The sequence below is a fragment of the Canis lupus genome, chromosome 13 (assembly GCF_003254725.2).
Source record: "Canis lupus dingo isolate Sandy chromosome 13, ASM325472v2, whole genome shotgun sequence".
Classification (NCBI taxonomy): Eukaryota; Metazoa; Chordata; class Mammalia; order Carnivora; family Canidae; genus Canis; species Canis lupus.
In genome coordinates this window covers 59,587,091-59,609,202 of record NC_064255.1, presented here as the reverse complement: position 1 = coordinate 59,609,202, position 22,112 = coordinate 59,587,091, and the positions used below count along the sequence as shown (strand labels likewise).

General features: G+C 34.4%; 1 protein-coding gene across 4 annotated transcripts in view; it reads left to right on the top strand.

The window, feature by feature from the left end:
• Positions 1 to 22,112, top strand: part of LOC112652247 (UDP-glucuronosyltransferase 2A1) — an 85,202-nt gene that overhangs the window by 54,969 nt on the left and 8,121 nt on the right. For 3 of the 4 annotated variants that reach the window (XM_025435753.3, XM_025435751.3, XM_025435752.2), the window contains one exon: positions 19,811 to 19,959. In XM_025435753.3, coding sequence (XP_025291538.2) covers positions 19,811 to 19,959 — 149 coding nt within the window. Of the gene's footprint in view, positions 1 to 11,859; positions 12,633 to 19,810; positions 19,960 to 22,112 lie in introns of those variants that run through there. The other variant, XM_025435750.3, reaches the window with a different exon arrangement.

Sequence of the window (22,112 nt, the reverse complement as noted above, 5' to 3'; positions counted from 1 at the left end):
TTCATCCTTTCTGATGGCTGAGTGATATTCCATTATGTACATATATATGCTATAGTAAAAGAAGCATATAACAAGTTATAAATAAAATTCTTTTCCATCTTCTTTATCTATTCATCTATCAATGGACATCTCAGATCTCCACAGTTTGTCTATTGTGGACATTGCCTCTATAAACATTGGGGTGCAGGTGCCCCTTCGAATCGCTACATTTGTATCATTGGGGTAAATACTTAGTAGTGCAATTGCTGAGTCGTAGGTTAGCTCCTCTTCCCGAGGAAACTTCATCTCATTTTCCAGAGTGGCTGTACCAGCTTGCATTCCCACTAACAGTGTAAGAGGGTTCCCCTTTCTTTGCATCCTCACCAACATTCGTTGTTTCCTGTCTTATTCATTTAAGCCATTCTGACTGATGTGAAGTGGTATCTCATTATGATTTTGATTTGTATTTCCCTGATGATGAGTGATGTGAAGCATTTTTCATGTGTCTGTAGGCCATTTGTAGGTCTCCTTTAGAGAAATGTCTGTTCTGTTTTCTGCTCATTTCTTGACTGGATTATTTGTTCTTTGGGGGTTTAATAAATCTTTATTGATCTTAGATACTAGCCATTTATTTGATATGTCATTTGCATATATCTTCTTCCATCCTGTAGGTTGCCTTTTAGTTTTGTTGACTGTTTTCTTTGCTGTGCAAATGCTTTTTATCTTGAAGAAGTCCCAATAGTTCATTTTTTCTTTTGTTTCCCTTGCCTTTGAAGACATGTCTAACAAGAAGTTGCTGGCTGAGGTCAACGAGGTTGCTGCCTGTGTTCTTGTCCAGGATTTTGATGGATTCCTATCTCACATTTAGGTCTTTTATCCATTTTTATTCTATTTTTGTGTATGGTATAAGGAAATGGTCCAGTTGCATTCTTCTGTATGTGGCTATCCAATATTCCAAACACCATTTGTTGAAGAAACTGTCTGTCCTTTTTCCACTGGATATTCTTTCCTGATTTGTCAAAGATTAGTTAACCATAGAGTTGAAGGTCCATTTCTGGATTCTCTATTCTGTTCCATTGACCTATGTGTCTGTCTTGATGATGACAGCTTTGCAATGGAGTTTGAAGACCAGCATTGTAATGTCACCAGCTTTGGTTTTCTTTTTCAAAACTCCTTTGGCTATTCGAGGTCTTTTCTGGTTCCATATACATTTTAGGATTATTTGTTCCAGCTCTGGGTAATCTATCTTTTGAAGTAAGACATAAATCATAATTTTACAGCTTACTGAAGTTTCAAAGCGTGAAACTACCCATGCAACGAGCGCCCAAATCTAGAAACAAAACATTATACCCATAACTCCTCTTTCTTCTCATGCCAGTCCTTACAACTCCTAAGGATAACCACTTTCTTAACTTCTAACAATACAAGTTAGTTTGGCGTGATTTTAGACTTTAACCACACATTGTGTACTCTTGTATTTTGCTTCTTTTGCTAATGTTTTTATATTCACCTAAGTTGTTGGATATAGATATAGTTTGTTCATACTCAAAGTTACATAGATTCTATTGAATTAATATGCTACATTTTATTTACCCATTTTGCTGTTGACAAACATATGGACTATCCTGGTTTTGGCTATTTATGATAAACATTGCTATGAACATTCTTGTACATATCTTTTGGTGAATATGCGTGTGTCATATCTGAGTGGAGTGCTAGGTCATAGGATATGTATTTGTTTAGCTTTAATACATACTGCTAAAATCTAGTTTCTCTCAAGTGCTTGTGCCAATTAATAATCCCATCAGCCATTTACTAGGATTCCAATTGTTTCTTATTCTCACCAACACTATGTATTTTCTTTTTGCCTTCTGTAAAAGAGTATAACCATGCGGTTAATGTGCAGGGTTATCTCATTTTTTAAAAAGATTATGAGCTAATTTATACGTGGTAAAAGTTAAGTGCATAAAGTTTGCAGTGTGATGTGTTTTGTCAAATTTAAGTATCTCTGTAACCAGCACATGAATTAATTTCTGGGATCTCTTTTCTAAAAAAGCTGGTCTCCAAATCTTTTCAGAGTGAGTAACTCCTATCGTTTGGTTTTCATTCTTCATTCTGATTGACTTTTATTTTCCTTTTGTGAGCTTTTTAAAAGCATTCTCTAATAACTTGAACTCTAAAAGCAACACGATTACATTGCCACTCATGTTCAGTTTGTGCTCTGTCAAGCAGCTCTGGTCTAGCTCTATTTAGTGATTCTGCAGCAAATGCTCTTGCTAATTGTACCATCTTTACTATTAACTTATTAAAGTTACTCTTATTAAACACGTACCAAGAGCTTTGATAGGTACAATACAGAGATTATTACTAATACACACACACACACACACCAAGAATGATCATTATCTTTTACATTGGAGCCTTCAAAATTCAGAAAGATTAGGCAACTTTTCTGAAATCACAAAATATGTAACTTAACCAGATAAAGACCGCATGTATATTGAATCCACTACATAAAGAAATTTATATTCCCAGGAATAATTACCACCCCCTAATTTCCAGGATTTTAAATTGAGAAGTCATAGATGGGGAAGAGAAAGAAACAAGTCTGCCAAACTCCCACTGTTTGCTTGGTGATCTGGTGTTTCCTATGAGCATTCTCTCCCCCAACTTTCCTGAGGGCACTGTTGTGACATTATTTCAACTTGACAGATTTTGTTTTGCAAGTTAAAAATCTTTGAATATTTTGGTAACATACTGGCTGTCTTGTCACAGAGAAGTGTGTGGTCTCAAGTTTACAGAACTTTGCTCTGTCTTCATTGAACAGCATACAGGTCCTGGGTACCCTTGGCCTCTTCTGCTTGCTTATGTTGTTATAAGAATTTTGAAATAATTTTAACTAGCTCTAGAGGAGAAAAAGAACTAATTATTTTCACTGGCATACAATTAAGTGCAAATATTTGGTTTAAACTCACATTTTTATGAATCACCATTTCAAGAATATATTAATAATAATAACAATTATTATTTTACTTTAAAAATCATCTGTGTGTCTTCTGGAGTGCTTACCGATGTTTCTTATATAAAGGTTTTACATATTTGTTGTTAAATTTCAGCCAACTGATTTGTTTTGTTGGTGGTGCTATAAATGAGTTCCCTCTTCCTTTTCTCTGCCACTGGCCATTGTATGTATACAAAAATCCTAATTATCATTCAATTTCAATTTCATATCCTCATATTTGTCCATATTATCCTGTACTTTACAATAGTTATCTAGACACAGGTTCATTAAACTGATACTAGAAATAAATTACATCTCCCTTTCTAATTCCTATGTCACTGGTCCCCTTCTCTTGTCTAATGTTACTTCTAATAAATTCAGACTTTTTAAATAATAGTGAAGATAATTGTCTTTATCTTTTATTTTTAAATTTAATTGAAATAACTAAATTTTATTCATATCATTTTTGTATATATCATTAATATTTTGCTGGATATATTTTTATTGATAGACAAAGGGCTGGATAGAAACAAAATTAAAAATATTCCACTTTTAGGCATTTCTTTAAGATTTTAGTACCATATCATAAACATTTCATGAAAATAACCTCTGTTTTCCTTCTTTTCCCATGCCTGTAATACTTTAAGAGCTCTTTTATTTTTGATATTTTAAGGTTGAGTATAATTTTCTATTTTTTTCTCCAAATTTATTGAGATACAATTGACAGGTAATATTATGTAAATTTAAGGTGTACAAAGCAATGGTTTGATAGATCAACATATTGTAAAATGATTATTACAGTAAAGTTAGTTTTAACATTTCTATCACCTCATATAGTTAGCAGTTGTGTGTGTGTGTGTGTGTGTGTGTGATGAGAACTTATTCTTTTTTTTTAAAGATTTTATTTATTTATTCATGAGAGACAGAGAGAGACAGAGAGGCAGAGACACAGGTAGAGGGAGAAGCAGGTTCCATGCAGGGAGCCCGACATGGGACTCAATCCCGGGTCTCTAGGATCAGGCGCTGGGCCGAAGGCGCTAGACCGCTGAGCCACCCGGGCGTCCCCAGAACTTACTCTTTTTTTAAAAAAATATTTTTTATTCATTTATTCATGAGAGACACAGAGAGAGAGGCAGAGACACAGGCAGAGGGAGAAGCAGACTCCACACAGGGAGTCCGATGTGGGACTCGATCCGAGGACCTCAGGATTATGCCCTGGGCTGAAGGCAGGCTCTAAACTGCTGAGCCACCCAGGCATCCCCAGAACTTATTCTTTTTTTTTTTTTTTTAAAGAGAAACCACTGAGTATATCATTTTATTCTCCCTTTTTTTTTTTCTTTTTTTTTATGATAGTCACAGAGAGAGAGAGAGAGGCAGAGACATAGGCAGACGGAGAAGCAGGCTCCATGCACCAGGAGCCTGACGTGGGATTTGATTCCGGGTCTTCAGGATCGCGCCCTGGGCCAAAGGCAGGCACTAAACCGCTGCGCCACCCAGGGATCCCCCAGAACTTATTCTTTTAGCAACTTTCAAATAGATGATGGAATATTGGTAACTATAGTTACCATGTTGTACATTACATCTCCAGAACTTACTTATCTCATAACTGGAAGTTTATAACCTTTGGTCACCTTCACTCATTTCTCTGCCTCTCAGTATCCATTCCTGGCAACCACCATTCTACTCTCTGATGAGTTTGGCTTTTTTTTTTTTTTTTTTTAATTTCCATATACAGGTGAGATCATATAGAATTTATCTTTCTCTGTTTGACTTGTTTCACTTAACATAACACTCTCAAGTTTCATCCATGTTATTTGGTCACCTTCACTCATTTCTCTGCCTCTCAGTATCCATTCCTGGCAACCACCATTCTACTCTCTGATGAGTTTGGCTTTTTTTTTTTTTAATTTCCATATACAGGTGAGATCATATAGAATTTATCTTTCTCTGTTTGACTTGTTTCACTTAACATAACACTCTCAAGTTTCATCCATGTTACTGAAAATGGTACGTTTCCCTTCTTTCTTATGTCTACTTTTTTTATTATGTCTACTTTTTATTTCATTGTGAGGCATATATATATATATATATATATATATATATATATATATACACACAATCATAACTTCTTCATTCATCTGTCAATGGACACCTCAGTAGTTTCCATATTTTGTCTGTTGTGAGAATGCTGCAATAAACATGAAAGTACAAATATCTTTCCAAGACAGTAAGTTAATTTCCTTTTGATATATACCGAGAAGTGAAATTGCTGGCTCATATAGTATCCCTATTAATTTTCTATTTAATTTTCTGAGGTACATTTCTACATTTACTTTTCCCACAGTGGCTGAACCAGTTTACATTCCCACCAACAGTGCATAAGGGTTCCTTTACTAAAACTTTGCCAACACTTATTGCTTATCTTTTTGATAATAACCATTTTAACAAGTGTGAGATGATAACTCATCATGGTTTTAAGTTGCGTTTCCTGGTGATTAGTGATATTGAGCACCTTTTCATATACCTGTTGGCCATTTTTATGTTTTCTTTGGAAAAATATCTCTTTAGGTCTTCTTCCCACTTTTAATTGGATTATTTGAGGTCTTCTACTATTGAGTTACATGAGTCTCTTTCATATTTTGAATATTAACCTTTCATCAGATATGTGGTTGCAAATACTTTCTCCCATTCTGTAGTTTAGGTTTCCATTTTGCTTCTTTTGCTTTGCAGAAGCTTTTGAGTTTGATGTGGTACCAATGATTTATTTCTGCCCTTGTGGTTTGTGCTTTGGGTTTCATCCATAAAATCATTGGCAAAACCAATACCAAGAAACTTTGGTTCTATGTTTTCTTCTAGGACTTTTATGGTTTCAGGTCTTATATTATTTTGAGTTAATTTTTGTGAGTGGTGTGAGATAGGGATTCAATTTCATTCTTTGGCATGTGAATATCCAATTTTCCCAGCTTCATTTATTGAAGAGACTATCTTTTCTCTATTAAGTATTCTTGGTTTCCTTGTCAATTGTTAAGTAACCATATATGTATGGGTTTATTTCTGAGTTCCCAATTCTGATCTATTGATCTATGTGTCTGCTTTTATGTCAGTATCATATTATTTTAATTACTGTACCTTGTAAATATAGTTTAAAATCAAGAAATGTGAGGCCTCCAGCTTTGATCTTTTTTCTTGGAATTACTTTGGCTATTCAGGGTCTTTTGTGGTTCCATACAAATTTTAGTATTGTTTTTCCTATTTCTATAAAAAAATGTGATTGGAATATTGATAGGGATTTTACTGAATCTACAGATTGCTTTGGTAATGTGGACATTTTAACAATATCAATTTTTATAGTATGAACACAAGAGATCTTTCCCTTTATTTGTGTCTACTTCAATTTTTTTCATTGATGTTTTAAAGTTTTCCATGGTCAATTAGAGGTCTATATGTGAGACCTGAAACCATAAAAATCCTAGAAAAGTGCACCATTTGAAATTTCTCAGACATTAGTCATAGCAAAATTTTTCTAGATATGTCTCCTAAGGAAAGGGATAAAAAGCAAAAATAAACTATTGGGACAACATCAAAATAAAAAGCTTCTGCATAGCAAAAGAAACAATCAACAAAACTAAAAGACAGCCTACTGAATGTGAGAAGGTATTTGTAAATAATATATTCAATCAAAGCTCAGTATCCAAGATATATAAAGAACTTATACAACTCAAAACCCCAAAAACAAATAATCCAATTTAAAAATGGGTAGAAAACATGAATATCTCCAAAGAAGACATACAAATGGTCAAGACATATAAAAAGATGCTCCACATCACTCATCATCAAGCAAATGCCAGTTAAAACTAGGTGAGGTGAGGTATCATTTCACATCTGTTAGAATGGCTAAAATCAAAACCACAAGAAAAAAGTCTTGACAAAAAGGAACCCTCATGCACTGTTAATAAGAGTGAAACTGGCATAACCACTGTGGAAAACAATATGGAGTTTTCTCAAAAAATAAAAAAATAGAATTACCATATGATCTAGTAATTCCACTATTGAGTATTTACTTAAATATTTTATTTTATTTATTCAAAAAATATATGTACCCCTATGCTTATTGAAACATTATTTATAATAGTCAAGTTATGGAAACAACTGATGTCCATTGAAAAATGAATGGATAAAGAAAATGTGATTTATTATATATATATATTATATATATATATAATATATATATATCATATAATGAATGTAATACATGTATACACATACACAGTGGAATGCTATGCAGCCATGGGAAAAAAATGAAATCTTGCCATTTGCAACAATCTGGATGGTTCTAGAGACTATAATGCTAAGTGAAATTAGTCAGAGAAAGATAAATACCATATGATTTCATATACATGTAGAATTTAAAAGAGAAAACAAAGAAAGAAAGAAAAAGGAGACTTTTAACTATAGAGAACAAACTGATGGTTACCAGAGGGGAGTTGATGGGGTGGGGGAGGATGGATGTAATAGATGAAGGGAATTAAAAGTACACTTTTCATGATGAATACTGAATAATGTATAGAATTGTTGAATCACTATGGTATACTTGAAACTAATATAATACTGCATGTAAACTATACTGAAATTAAAATAGAAAAATAATACAGTTTTCCAGGTACAGATCTTTCACTTCCTTGGTTAAGTTTATCCCCAAGTATTTCATTATTTTTGATGCTATAGTAAATAGCATAAAAATAATATTTTTAAATTAATTTTACAGCTATTTTGTTAGTATGTTAAAACAACTGATTTTTGTATGGTGAGTGTGTATCCTGCATCTTTATTAAATTCATTTATTAGTTTTAACAGACTTCTGGTGGAATCTTTAAAATTTTCTATATATAAAAGGATGTCATCTTCAAGCAGAAAAAAATTTACTACTTCTTTTCTAATTCAGATGTCTTTTATTTATTTTTCTTGCTTGACTGCTTTTACTAGGACTTCCAATATTATGTTGTATAGGAATGCTGAGAGTAGGCATCCTTCTGATCTTAGAGGAAAAGCTTTCAGTCTTTCACTATTGTGGATGATGTTACCTATGGGCTTGTTATGATTTTCTGTAAAATATCTTGAGCTGGGGAACTTATTGCAGGAGAGTGTTTGTCAATATTTATACTTCCTAAAATTTAGAAGTTTCTTTTTCTACTTCTGTCAATTTTGGTTAATGTTAAATAGGATAGATAGGTAGATGATAGATAGATAGATAGATAGATAGATAGATAGATAGATTATAGATAGATAGATAGATAGATAGATAGATAGATAATATAATTTTATCCATCTTTAAGTTGTCAAATATATTTTCTTAGAGTTCTAGCTTAAGTGACTAGCTTTTTAGTGTCTTCTTTTTATTATTTTTTAGATTTATTTATTTGAGAGAGAGAAGAAAGAGAGAGAGAGAGATGGCACATGAGCCAGGGGAGGGGTAGAGGGAGAGGAGGCAAGAGAGGGAAAAAAATCTCAAGCAGACTTCTTGCAGAGCATGGAGGCCAATGAGAGGTTCAATTTCATGACCTTGAGACTATGTCCTGAGCTGAACTCAAGAGTTGAGTTGCTCAACCAGCTGAGCCACCCATGAGCCCCTTAAGTGTCTTCTTTACATCTTCTTTCTTTACATTTTTAAAGTTCTTTTTTATTATGATTTTTCTGCTTCCCCTATAATGCATTCCCATTTGCAGTCATCTCCCACACTGACTCTAGTCTTGGCTATTTGCCTTGCTTTGGCCTATGTGACTTTAGTGAATGTAATACATGTGGCAGTTTACTCTCTTTGTTCTGTGATATTTAAAAATATGTATATTAATGCAAATATTTATTCAGAATAAGAAATCTTCACAAAGGATTCATTTTGTGAAAAAAGACAAATGCCATAAGTATCACAGAATTCAGAAAAATAACATATTTTTGAATTTACTTCCTGACATTTCTTTATAATATTTTTCATTACTTTTTTGGCTGAATATTCTTTAATTGCCATATTCACATGACATTTTATAATTCTGTTTTCTATAGAGAATAAGGATAATTCAACATGCTCCGTAGCATGCTTGATCAAAATTTATTTTACACTATTGATAATTAAAGAAAAAAAATTTTCTGCTTCACAACTTGCTTTTGGGTCCTATCAGTTGAACTTTCAGGATTATTGCCAAATTTGAGAAGATATTTGTAAAGTTTCTTTTAAAAGAGTTGTAAGGTTTGAAAGAACATTCCATAGACCAAATTCTGGCTTGCTCTGTATAATTTTTTTAAATTTAAAACATTTTTATTTTTATGTTTTTGTTAAGGTATAATTAACATTCAGCATGTTAATTTCAAGTATACAATATATTGATCTAATATGTATATATTGCAAAGCAATCACCACAGTAAGTCTTGTTATTTCTGTCACTATACATACTTACAGAATTTTTTTGTGTGATGGAAGATTTACTTCCTTAGCAAGTTTCAGATATGCAGTACAGATTACTAACTATAGTCGCTGTGCTATGCATTACAGCCTCATGACTATTTATTTTATAACTGGAAGTTTGTACCTTTTGATTCCCTCTACGCATTTCACTCACCCCGTCTCCAGCAACCAGCAATTGTTCTCTGTACCCATAGGCTTGTTGCTGTTGTTGTTGTCGTTGTTGTTAGATTCTACGTATAAGTGAGATCATATGGTATGCGCCTTTCTCTAACTTGATTCATTTAGCATGATGTCCTCAGGGTCCATTCATGTTGCTGTGAACTTTTTGTGTTGTGATTTAAACTTCTAGCATGCTGAATGGTGAGGGACACACAACTCAGAATACTCACCCACAAAGATATCAGCCAAAACATCCATATGACCCATAGGATCAGCTAGCACTTGGATAACTCAGATTCACATGAGCATGAACAAGGTCAGCCCAGGATAGCTCTGCCTAGCTAGATCAGAATTGTGAGCAGAGTCAAAACTAAATAGAAAGTTGTTGCTTTAAGACTATAAGGCTTTGGGAAGTCTGTCATTTGATAATAGAAAACTAATAAAAAAGACTTCTAGTTTTGAGATACTCCATCTGTTAAATCCTGGGCCTGTACTTTGCTTCTACTTAGACATATGCACTCTCTTTTTTGCACTTCGTTATCCAGCGATCTGCTCTAAATGTTTAACAAGTGGCTTTCTGTGGTGTAAAAAGGGGAATAAACCACTTTTATATAGCATTTATTAATATCTGTGGTGTAACTCCTCCTACCTTGACTAATTTCAAGCTCTTGGTGATGTAATGACCAGCTTAGAAAAACACATACAAATTAACAATTAACTTCCATTAGCCTGTAATAGTCAGGTCTAGATAACTTTTGGCAGATCCATTGATACCAGCTTTGATATGCACAAAGTTCATGGACACAAGTTTTATTATGCTGGAAAATGTTATACTCTCCAATACATGCTGCAGACAAGCATTAGGGCCTATAAATATTATACCCAGAAACAAACATAAGCACATACAAATTCTTTGCTTAGTAAAACAGAAGCTTCTCTCTCGGAGAAATCTATTCCCCAGGAGAAATCTTGGGCAATAAGTAAATGCCCCTCTTTGTTGTTCATTTCTATAGCTATGACACTCCCATCTCTACTCATATATATTATCAATATACGCATTTCCAACATACATCGTTATTTACTCTTCAGGAAAATTGTTAGTTTTAAATATTTCTGAAAGGTCAAATGGGTAGAATAGCTCTCCTTTCTCAGCATCTTCCAAGATACTACTAAAAAAACATGCTTCTGGAAAGATCATTTTCTAGGGGAAAAAAATATGCCATCTAACAATCTTTCTTTCTATACCACGGAAATCCTATTTATTTATTTATTTTTAATGATTTTATTTTTATTTATTCATGACAGATACAGAGAGAGGCAGAAACATAGGCAGACCAAGAAGCAGGCTCCCCAGGGGGAGCCCAATGTGGGACTCTATCCCAGGACACCGGGATCATGCCCTGAGCCAAAGGCAGACGCTCAACCACTGAGCCACCCAGGCATCCCTCAAGTCCTATTTAGAAGCTAGAATAGTTTCATTATAGGACACATATGATCATTTTCTGAATCTCATTTGCAAATCTGAGTAGACTTCTTTAATGGAAATTAAAATGGAACCCAAAGTACAGCACACAAGGCTCTCCAAAGTGTCCTGCTTTAAATAATATTTTCCTTGTCTGCAGTGTCCTATGTTGGCTTTCACTCTAAACATACTGAACTGATAACTATATACATAAATGGTCATGATTCCCATATCAGCATTCTTTTTTTCCTTTTCTTCCATTTACCTTCAGAACCCTCCTTCTGTCACTTTTGCTTCTGGGCTCCGGTGAAATGCACCCTCCATCCTGCAGCTTTGTGTGAATTTTTTCACATTGGAGTGACGGCATCTTCTGGGGCCCTGAAATACTGTACTTTAATATACTATTTAGCATTATCCTCCTGTTACTACGTGATGTATGCATCTTATCCATATACGAGCATGTCAAAGCTTACATTTTTGTTTCCCAAATTATCAATCATCATGTTCCATAAGATGTACCACATTATTTACTAGACTTGCTTAATTGGGTTCTTCTATTACATTTAAACATTGTCAATTAAAATATATTATTTTTATTTTAATATATTTAAAATGAACTCCTAAAATACTGCAGCCATTTCTTCAAAACATTTAAATATTTCATATCTCCTCTTGGACAAATACTCTATAGGACTGTGCCTCGTCAACAATGACAAAGTGCTCTACACATAGTGTCATTTCTTAACTCTAGAAATTAATTTTTAACTTGATCTGTATCTAAATTGCCTCTTCACTCTGTGCCCAGCAAACATTTAACTTCTGTAGAGCAGTGTGTAAGGAACCTACTGTCATGATGTCTACAAAATGGATTTCAGCAATTGTGCTGCTGCAGCTCTGCTACACTGGCTGTGGATTCTGTGGGAAGGTCCTGGTGTGGCCCTGTGACATGAGCCATTGGCTCAATCTAAGGATTATTCTGGAGAAACTCACAGAAAGGGGCCATGAGGTGACTGTGTTGGTGTCTCCACAGAGTTTCATCATTGACTACAACAAGCCTTCCACACTGAAATTTGAGGTGATCCCTGTGCCACGCGACAGAGAGGCTGCTGAAAAATCACTAAATGACTTTTTAGACATAGCTACTAATGTTATGCCAACATTGTCACGCTGGCAGTCAGCATTAAAACTGCAAGAGTTCTTTCATCAAATAACAGGAAACTTAAAACTCCTATGTGAGACTGTAGCCTACAACCAGTCAATCATGAAGAAACTCCGGGAAGCTAACTACAACGTAATGGTCATAGACCCTGCATTACCCTGTGGAGAGCTGATTGCTGAACTACTGGGGGTCCCTTTTGTGTACACACTAAGGTTTTCTATGGGTGACACTGTGGAAAAACACTGTGGGAAGCTTCCAGCTCCACTTTCCTATGTTCCTGTTACCATGGCGGCACTAACAGACAGAATGACTTTTCTGCAAAGGGTAAAAAATTTAATGTTCTCCATTTTCTTTAACTTATGGATCCACCAATATAACAATCAGTTTTGGGACCAGTTTTACAGTGAAGTATTAGGTAAGAGACTGCTTTTCATTCTAAAATAGTCATGTAAAGAAACAGGTGGTTTAAGAAAGTCTGGGAAAATGAAAAGGGCATATTCTTAAGAGTTTCAATTCCACATAAACCTTTATAAATAATAGCAATGAACATTATCCATATTCAATTGAAAGGGGTGAGGCAAGAAATATCTTGGTATGGTTACCCTTTCTTTACAGTCATCTAACCAGTTTGTACGGTACCCTGATACTTAATAGATTGTTATCAAAACAAAATACAAAACACACTAATAAGTGTCAATCTAATGGAAGATATATTTTTTTATCAGATATAGGATATCACAAATGAATCTTGTATACTGAGTTTTCATAATGGAGGAGATTTGGCTTTTTATTGGTCAAAGAGTGCAATATTTGTTGTAAGAGTAAGATAATCCTCTTGCCTCATTACAGCCATAAACTGAAGCCTAAACTATATGAACAGTGGGATTAACTTTGGCATATATAATTTCCTTTGTCTGAATTTTGACCCACAAATTTTGAGACTCCTGGATTATTACATTTAAAATGTATATTATTCTCCTCTTGGACCAGAGTCTTTGCCATTCATATCTCTTTTTTAAATGTTGGTTGAAACTTCATTAGTCATACATGAACTGTTTGATCATAGCTGGTCATACTGAAAAGTTTTCCAGATGCTTTATACTCCTTAAGTGAGTACTACACAGAACCTGAAAAATTCAATGGAAAACTAAGAAACCTAATGCTTGAGTTGTTGAAAGATAGCATTTTTTTAAGTTATTAATTAACATATTCTATTTTTAACTGCTTACTTTTTCTAATAAGGAGTGGTTTTGCTTTGCAAGTTTCATATGTTTGGCTGTCATTTGATTCCATCAACTGAGGTTGGCTTCCACTTCCAACTATTTTTGAGAATCTTGGTGTTGCTAGGGCTGGTTTCTCTGGAGGCCTGTCCTCCTGGATTGTATGTGGCCATTTTGTTTTTGTTTTGCTATGTCCTCTCATGGTCTTTTCTCTGTGCCTATGTAAACCCAATGTTTCTTCCTTTTCTTATAAAGAGACCAATGACACTGGAGTAAGCCCCACTCTTGGACCTCATTCTAATATAATTACTTCTTTAAGGTATCTAACTCAAAATATAATCAGATTTCAACATGAATGTTAGAGGAACACAAGTCAGTCTGGAACACTGACTTTCCAATAGATACCTTGTTTCACAAACAATATATTCAAAGGAATCCACTTTAAAACTCCATAGCTTTATACATGATTTAAATTTATACTGTGCTGATTTCACCACAAATAATTTGAGAACCAGGAAGCACAACCTGGGTGCAGACAGTGCGTTGGGTTCTATGGATTTAAAGTAAAGAAGAAAGGATTTTGACCTCAATTCCATTCTCATAAATAAATGCAAGACATAGAAAAATAAATATATTCTGATAATAAAAGAAACTTTTCCAGTGCTATCGATAAATTTTTAGTGCATTTGTCATATTATGCATAAAGAGGGGAAAGTTATAGGATTCTCTGTGCATAAATATTATGGAATAGATGTAATCCTTAGGATCTATGGCAAATTTTTAACTCTGTCATCTTTAGTAGGCTTGTTTGTTTGTTGTATGTACTTTTGTTGATTTTCAGTCCTGTATTCTCTTATCTTCTTTATTAGGAAAATCTGAATATACCATGACCATAACTTCCTTGTCAATCTCGTAACAAAAATAACTAATAAAATGGCTGAAAAATTTAAACAGAACAAAATTATATATAATGAATAATAATTGGCTTCGTATTTCTCTACATAAGCACTATGAATATTCTTGTCTTTACGTGAAGATATTCATTAAACATATTTATTAAATACATCTGGGATCCCTGGGTGGCGCAGCGGTTTAGGCAGGCGCCTTTGGCCCAGGTCGTGATCCTGGATATCCGGGATCGAATCCCACATCAGGCTCCCAGTGGATGGAGCCTGCTTCTCCCTCTGCCTGTGTCTCTGCCTCTCTCTCTCACTGTGTGCCTATCATAAATAAATAAAAATTAAAAAATAAAAAATAAAAATAAATAAATAAATACATCTTTTCTTTCTTCTTTATCATTAGGAGGAATGACTAAATATTCAGTTTTGCCTTTCTTTTCACCAAATCTAGATTTGACATCTTTCTGCAGAATATTTTAAAATTTACATTATTCTTTACATTCACTTAATAGCATTAGTTTTAATGGATGTAAAAATCATTGAACTAGTCTAGTCATGATAACTACTTGGGTTGTTCCAACTCTGGTATTACAAAAAAAGTTGTCCTAAATTTATTGCACTTATATCCTTGCCACAATGTTCTCTAAAATTGCTGAATCATTTAGCCTTTATCCTGAGACCTTTTCTGAAGTGGATAAAAATTATTCCATTTTCCTCAAATCTGTTTATCTTAGTACCTGTAAGAACGTTTTAGGGAATTTAAGCCTTTTTTCTATAATATGTGTACAAATATATTTTAAACCCATCAATTGACATGGAAATTTTCAACTAATTTACACAGACAAAAATATTTTGTATCTACTTCAAATATGTGTACAAATATATTTTAAACCCATCAATTGACATGGAAATTTTCAACTAATTTACACAGACAAAAATATTTTGTATCTACTTCAAAATATTACACATCTACGTTCAGATCTTAGAAAATATCATACCAACAAAAGAATATATAAAATGTAAGTGTACCATTGAAAGAAATAATAAAATAAACTTCTGTGTACTCTATAAGTAAGTTAGGAAATAGATTGTTATCTATCTTAGAAACACCCTTCTTTTGTGGAAACTATAAACCTGACTCTGGTGAACATTTTGAAAATTTTACATCTGCCATCTATATGTGACTCTCTCAAAATTATATTGTTTAGTCTTTCGAATAGTGTACAAATACAAACAGATTTGCTATTTATGCTCAATATTCTTTGGTGATGGATAAATAAGGTATAAACTATAAACATTTTCCCCTACCAGATAATCTCAGAGCTTCCTAAAAAATTTATACTTCAACAAAGATTATACTTTAACTGTTAACAGGGCATTTTAGTCACCACTGCTCCATGTCTATTTTCTTTGAGTTTATTTATCTGACTGACCTACAACTAATATTTTAGGGAATTTAAGCCTTTTTTTCTATAGTGTGTCTTGCAAATATGTTTTAAGCCCATTAGTTGACTTGGGGATTTTCAACTAATCTACCCAGACATAAAAATATATCTCTCTCCACACCTCTTCAACACAATACTGAAGGTTCTAACTAAGGAAATAAGACCAGAAAAGGAAATAATACAGTGGCCAGAGATAGACCCAACCAAGGTAGTCCAGTGATATTTGACAAGGAAACAAATGTGGTACAATGGATAGTCTTTTAAGAAATGATGCTGGAGGCAATTGGACATCCACATGCAAAAAAAGAACATAAGTACAGGACTTACTCCCTTCACAAAATTTAACTAAAAATAAATCATAGATCTAAATGTAAAATGCAAAACTATAAAACTCCTGGAAGATAACCTAGGAAAAAACCTAGATGATCTTGGACATGGCAATGAGCATTTGTACACAACACCAAAGGCACAAAATAGAAATAATGAATATGTCAGACTTCATTAAAATTAAAAACTTCTGCTCTGTAAAAGACAATTTCAAGAGAATGAAACAATAAGACACTGATCGGGAGAACATACCTGATAAAGAATGTTATCTAAAATATTTTATAGGAGCCCCTGCGTGGCTCAGTTGGTTAAGCATCCAACTCTTGATTACAACTCAGGTCATGATCTCAGGGTTGTGAGCTTGAGCCCTGAGTCTGGCTCCACACTGGGCATGGAGATTGAGCTTCCTTAAGATTCCCTTTCTCCCTCTCTCTCTGATCCCTCTCAAAATATTTATGTGTATATTAAACTCTTAGAAAGCCATAAGGAGACATACAACACAATTAAAAATGAAGCGAAGCAGAAACCTCAACAAAGAAGATACACAGTTGGCAAACAAATATGTAAAAAGATGCTCCATATCATGTGTCATGAGGTGAATGCAAATTAAAATAATGATACAGCACTACACATCTGTTAGAGTGGCCAAAATGCAGAATAGTGACAAATACCAAAATCTGGCCAGTTGTGGAACAGGAATTCTCATTTATTGCTAGTGGGAATGCAAAATGCTATAGCCACTTTGGAAGACATTTTGATGGTTTCTTACAAAACTGAGCATACTCTTACCATACTATCATACTCCTTGGCATGTACCCAAATAAGCTGAAAACTTTTGTCTGTACAAAAATGAGGCATGGATATTTATAGCAGCTTTATTCATATTTGCCCAAACATGGAAACAACCAAGCTGTTCTCCAGTAGGTGAATGGAGAAACAGGTAGATCTAGATAATTAAATGTTATTCAATACTAAAAAGAAATGAGCTATCACGCCAGAAAAAGACATTGAGAATCCTAAAATGCATATTACTAGGTCAAAGAATGCCACCTTAAAGGATAAATACTGTAGAAGTCCAACTATATGACATCGTGGGAAAGGCAAAACTAAGGAGACAATAAACCATCAGTGTTTTCTAGGAGTGGGAGGGGGTGGGGGAAGAGGGATGAAAAGGGAGAACACAGAGGACTTTTAGGGCAAGGGTAAATACTCTGTTACCAGAATGATGGATAGTCAGATAGATATCATCCTACCTGTGTCTAGACTCACAGAACGAACAATATCAAGAGTGAACTATAATGTAAACTACGGACTTTATGATTAGAATGTGCCAGTGTAAGTTCATTTCTTATACCTGAAGTACCACTATGTTTGCGGATATTACTAACAGAGAGTCTATGCATGCGTGAAGGTGAGGACATGTGAAAAAGTTCCGCCTTGGGGCACCTGGGTAGCCCAGTGGGGAGTGTCTGTCTGCCTTTGTCTCAGGTCATGATCTCGGGATCCAGGGATTCAGTCCCGCATCAGACTCCCCGCGCGGAGCCTGCTTCTCCCTCTGCCTGTGTCTCTGCCTCTCTCTCTGAGTCCCTATGAATAAATAAATATTTATTCTTATTTATTTATTTATTCTCATGGTCTCAATTTTACTGTGATCCAGAAACTGCTCTAAATAAGTAAAGTATTACTTTTTTTAAACAGTGATTCAGATATAATATTTTTCCTCACATGTCTTCAAAGAGAAATTAATAATCTTAGCCTAGAAAAGCTGTCTCTAGGTATCAACCCAGCTAATATGACTTACCTCTGAGAGACTGGTAACTGTCCACTGAAATTCCCTCCTATCTATCTTGCTTATAGTAAGACATTTTGCTATAAATTCAGGCTCTTTGAAATTAAAAGCCACCTTAGTAGACTCATCATGTAGGTTTATAACACTCTATTCAAACATTAGCAGTATTTACATAGTAACTCCAATTTAATAGCTCATTTATGTAATTCTGCACTGTGTTCCTAACTCAGTGTGTGTGAATCATATAATTATAGGAAGAAGTTTGATTGGTAAATTTTAATTCTATATTTTCGTTTTGTAATTCCTCAATATATCATTTAAAATGTGTTATGAAATTATATGCCAATATTTGCATGCTTTTTAATTTTATTCTCTTTACTTTTGTTTGATTCTATATTTGTAACTGTGCACCACTGCTTCAAATATAGAATTTTAGCAAATATTTAAGTTAGGTACTTCTCAAAATGTGGCCTATAAATTATATGCAATAATTTCACCTAAGGAGGCGATAATCAAGACAGGACATCACATGCGGTACAAGACCTCTAATGTACAGAAGTATTTTGACGTGGAATCTGTGAAGTGACGTGTTTATCCAAACTCTGATAATTTCAAGTTGAGTGTCCTTCAGAAATTCTTCTTCATTATCAAATTAAGGCATTTGACCATATAACATCAGACATAAATTCAAACATTACAAAGTAATGACTAAAAAGAGGCTCTCCTGTCTGTGTTATATATGATCACCAATTTTGGTTATGATCTTTAGGAAAGGAAATTCTCATAAGAATTTTTATTTGGTTAGGTGGAAAACATGTTTTTTGTTTGTTTGTTTGTTTCTAAATACGGTTGATTTGGTCACTTGCAAATAATCATTCCTCCTCTCTACAGATCTTCTAAAATTCATACTTAGAATCTCCCTTTCAAAAAACGTCTTTTAAAGGTAACACCAAAATAATTGTGTTATGTTGATGATATGTACATGTATATTTCACATTCCAAAGGGGTTTGTATTGGGTATGAATTATTCAGAGAATTCCTACTAATGAAATATTGGCAAATCAATTGTGGTGGAAAGTGATGGGATTTGATTTAGGAGGATAAACAAATGCTGATGGGATTTTTAAAATATTTTATTTATTTATGAGAGACACAGAGAGAGAGAGAGAGAGAGAGAAGCAGAGACACAGGCAGAGGGAGAAGCAGGCTCCATGCAGGGAGCCTGATGTGGGACTCGATCCTGGGTCTCCGGGATCAGGGCCTGGGTTGAAGGTGGCACTAAACCGCTGAGCCTCCCGGGCTGCTCCTGGGATTCTTTATCATTATGAGTAAAGCAGACAGGCTGGAAGTTCATTATGAGTGAACTATAACAGACTGGAAGGTAGAGATACAATACTAATTGGGAGTTAAAGATCCATTGAGAGGGAATTTGTGTTGATACAATGGGGCTAATCTATCACCTGCCATTTAACTGGAGAGAAGCAAGAAGTATTAAATTTATCATACATGGAGTTGTGGTTAAGTTTTTTATTGAATTTGTTTTTGTGAAAGTACACTTGCACATTACTTTCCCTACCCAAATATCCTTGACCCACCTTCCTTCTCATCTCTCATCCTTCTCTTTCTTACCTTCTCTTTCCTCCCTCCTGCTCTCCCTCTCTTCTTCTCTGTCTCCCTTCCTTCCTCCCTCTCTCCACCTCTTTCCCTCTCTTTTCCTGTCTTCCTTCCTTTTCTTTCTCTTTCCCTCCTTATCATTTTAATTTTCCCTTCCTTTTAACATCCCGATGTGATAAATAATCTAGGAGACAGATTTATCTTTTTCCTTAATAACTTGTCAGTAAATTAGTGTAGATTGTATTCCAACAAACATAAATATGGATAACCTTCGCTTGACTTTTTTTTTTTTCCTCCAGGAAGACCCACTACATTATGTGAGATTATGGGGAAAGCAGAAATTTGGCTAATCCGGACATATTGGGATTTTGAATTTCCTCGCCCATACTTACCCAATTTTGAGTTTGTAGGAGGGTTGCACTGTAAACCTGCCAAACCATTACCTAAGGTAGGTCTATTACATTGGAGGATTTCTTTCGTATCTTATGATATATAATGCTGAGTTTTCTTTAAAGTATACTTCCTTGATAACAGACATATGCTGTTTTCTGCTCCAAGTCTATTTTGTAAGTCATAAAGTTCTCTCATGACTGATAATTACCTTTTTGGACTTCACTTTGATATTTTGGCTGAAGAAAAGCAATTCAAGGGGCAAGTTACGATATCAGTGTGTCTACAGTTTGGGTACTGAATTGAAGTAACAGGAAGCTAGGGACTTGAAAATCCCCCAGAAGATTGCAATAGTCTTCCTAACACACATGATGGAGTTACGAATTGGGACTGTTAATGACTGGTAGAGTGATAATGATTTCATGAGAACCCTCAGGTAGATTCCAGAATTTTGTAAGTAGGAAGAAAATGTTGACAGAAGACGTGGACTCAGGTAGCACTTACTGGATAAAAGCGATCATTACCAAGATAAAAAAGAATTCATGGAAAAAACTTTTTTTGCGATAATAATGATGAATTTATTTTGGACCTACTAACTTTAAAGAACCAAAAGAGTATTCAGGTGGATACTTAGAGGAATCATTTGGATAATATAAGGTCTAGGTTTTAGTAGAGAGCATCAGAAACAGATTAGGAGTCATCAAAATAAAGAAGTCACAGAACTAAGAGACCTAAACACTGAATTCATTCTTTTTTTAATATTTATTTGTTCATGGGAAACCCACAGAGAGAGGCAGAGACATAGACAGAGAAAGAAGCAGGATCCCTACAGGGAACCCGATGCAGGACTCAATCCCAGGGCCCCGTGATCACCTGAGCCAAAGGTAAATTCTCAACCAATGAGCCACACAGGTGCCCCCAAACTGAATTCATTCTTTAAGACCATGATGTCAGGTTTTTCTGAAATGAAAGGAAAATTGTATACCACAACCTAAATAAATAAATAAATGTGGACAGTCAAAAATGCTGGAAGAAGACAATATGAGAAGTAATAGAGAATAATAGATAAGCATGATAAAAATATTGTATTTAGCAATCTTTATCAATAACTACCTTTATCAAGGAATTGAGGAGGTAGAGACTCATTTGCCTAGGATGTAGGTGAGTGAACATAATCTCTGTAGAAGACTGAGTTGAATAGTATTAGCAGGAGAGTTCTTGATTTCTGTTTCGGGTAAGATATACATTTAAGTTTAAATTTTATTTTAGGATTTTGAATATGCTTTTCTTACCAGTCAAGTTATAGCTACATGTAAGCTCAATTGAGTATTATTATAGCAGATAGTAAACCAATATGAAGAGAAAGTATGGAAAGAGACAGGACATATTCCTTGGCTCACAAGATATATTATATTTATATCATTACATATTATATTTATAATATATTATATTATATACACACTATTATATTCATCATGCCATTCTTACTTTTCATACACACAATTTCAAAAACAACTCAGACATGTTTTACAAGTGAGGGGATTATTCCATTTCAAACCCAATTATTAATACAAACATTTGGGCAATATGAACACCATCATACCTTATATCTCTGATGAAAAAATTGTGCCAGGGACTGCATACACAGAAAAGAAGCAATGGGGATCCCTGGGGGCTCAGTGGCTTGGTGCCTGCCTTCGGCCCAGGGAGTGATCCTGGAGTCCCGGGATCAAGTCCCACGTCAGGCTCCCTGCATGGAGCCTGCTTCTCCCTCCGCCTGTGTGTCTGCCTCTCTCTGTGTGTGTGTCTCTTATGAATAAATAAATAAAATCTTTAAAAATAAATAAATAAATAAAAATAAATAAAAATAAATAAATAAATACATACATACAAACTGTATTGCTATATGTGTCAATTCTAAAACAAATTCATTTTTAGTCCAATTCATCAGGCAAAGAATAAACATGAGAAAAATATCCTGAAGGCCTAACAGAGAGTTGGATTGATTTATTAATAATCTAACGCATGTAAACTGACCTGCACATTTTAAAAGTCTAGTTAGAACCCTTTTTTGGGTTTCCTTACATGGAATATTTTTGAGTTTGCAAATATCCCTGCTGGTTCATAAAATTAAGCCTTGAATATAAGAGTTCCATAAGCCATGGGAAGAGATGTCTCTTATTGCCTATTCACTTTGTATAATGGTTCAGT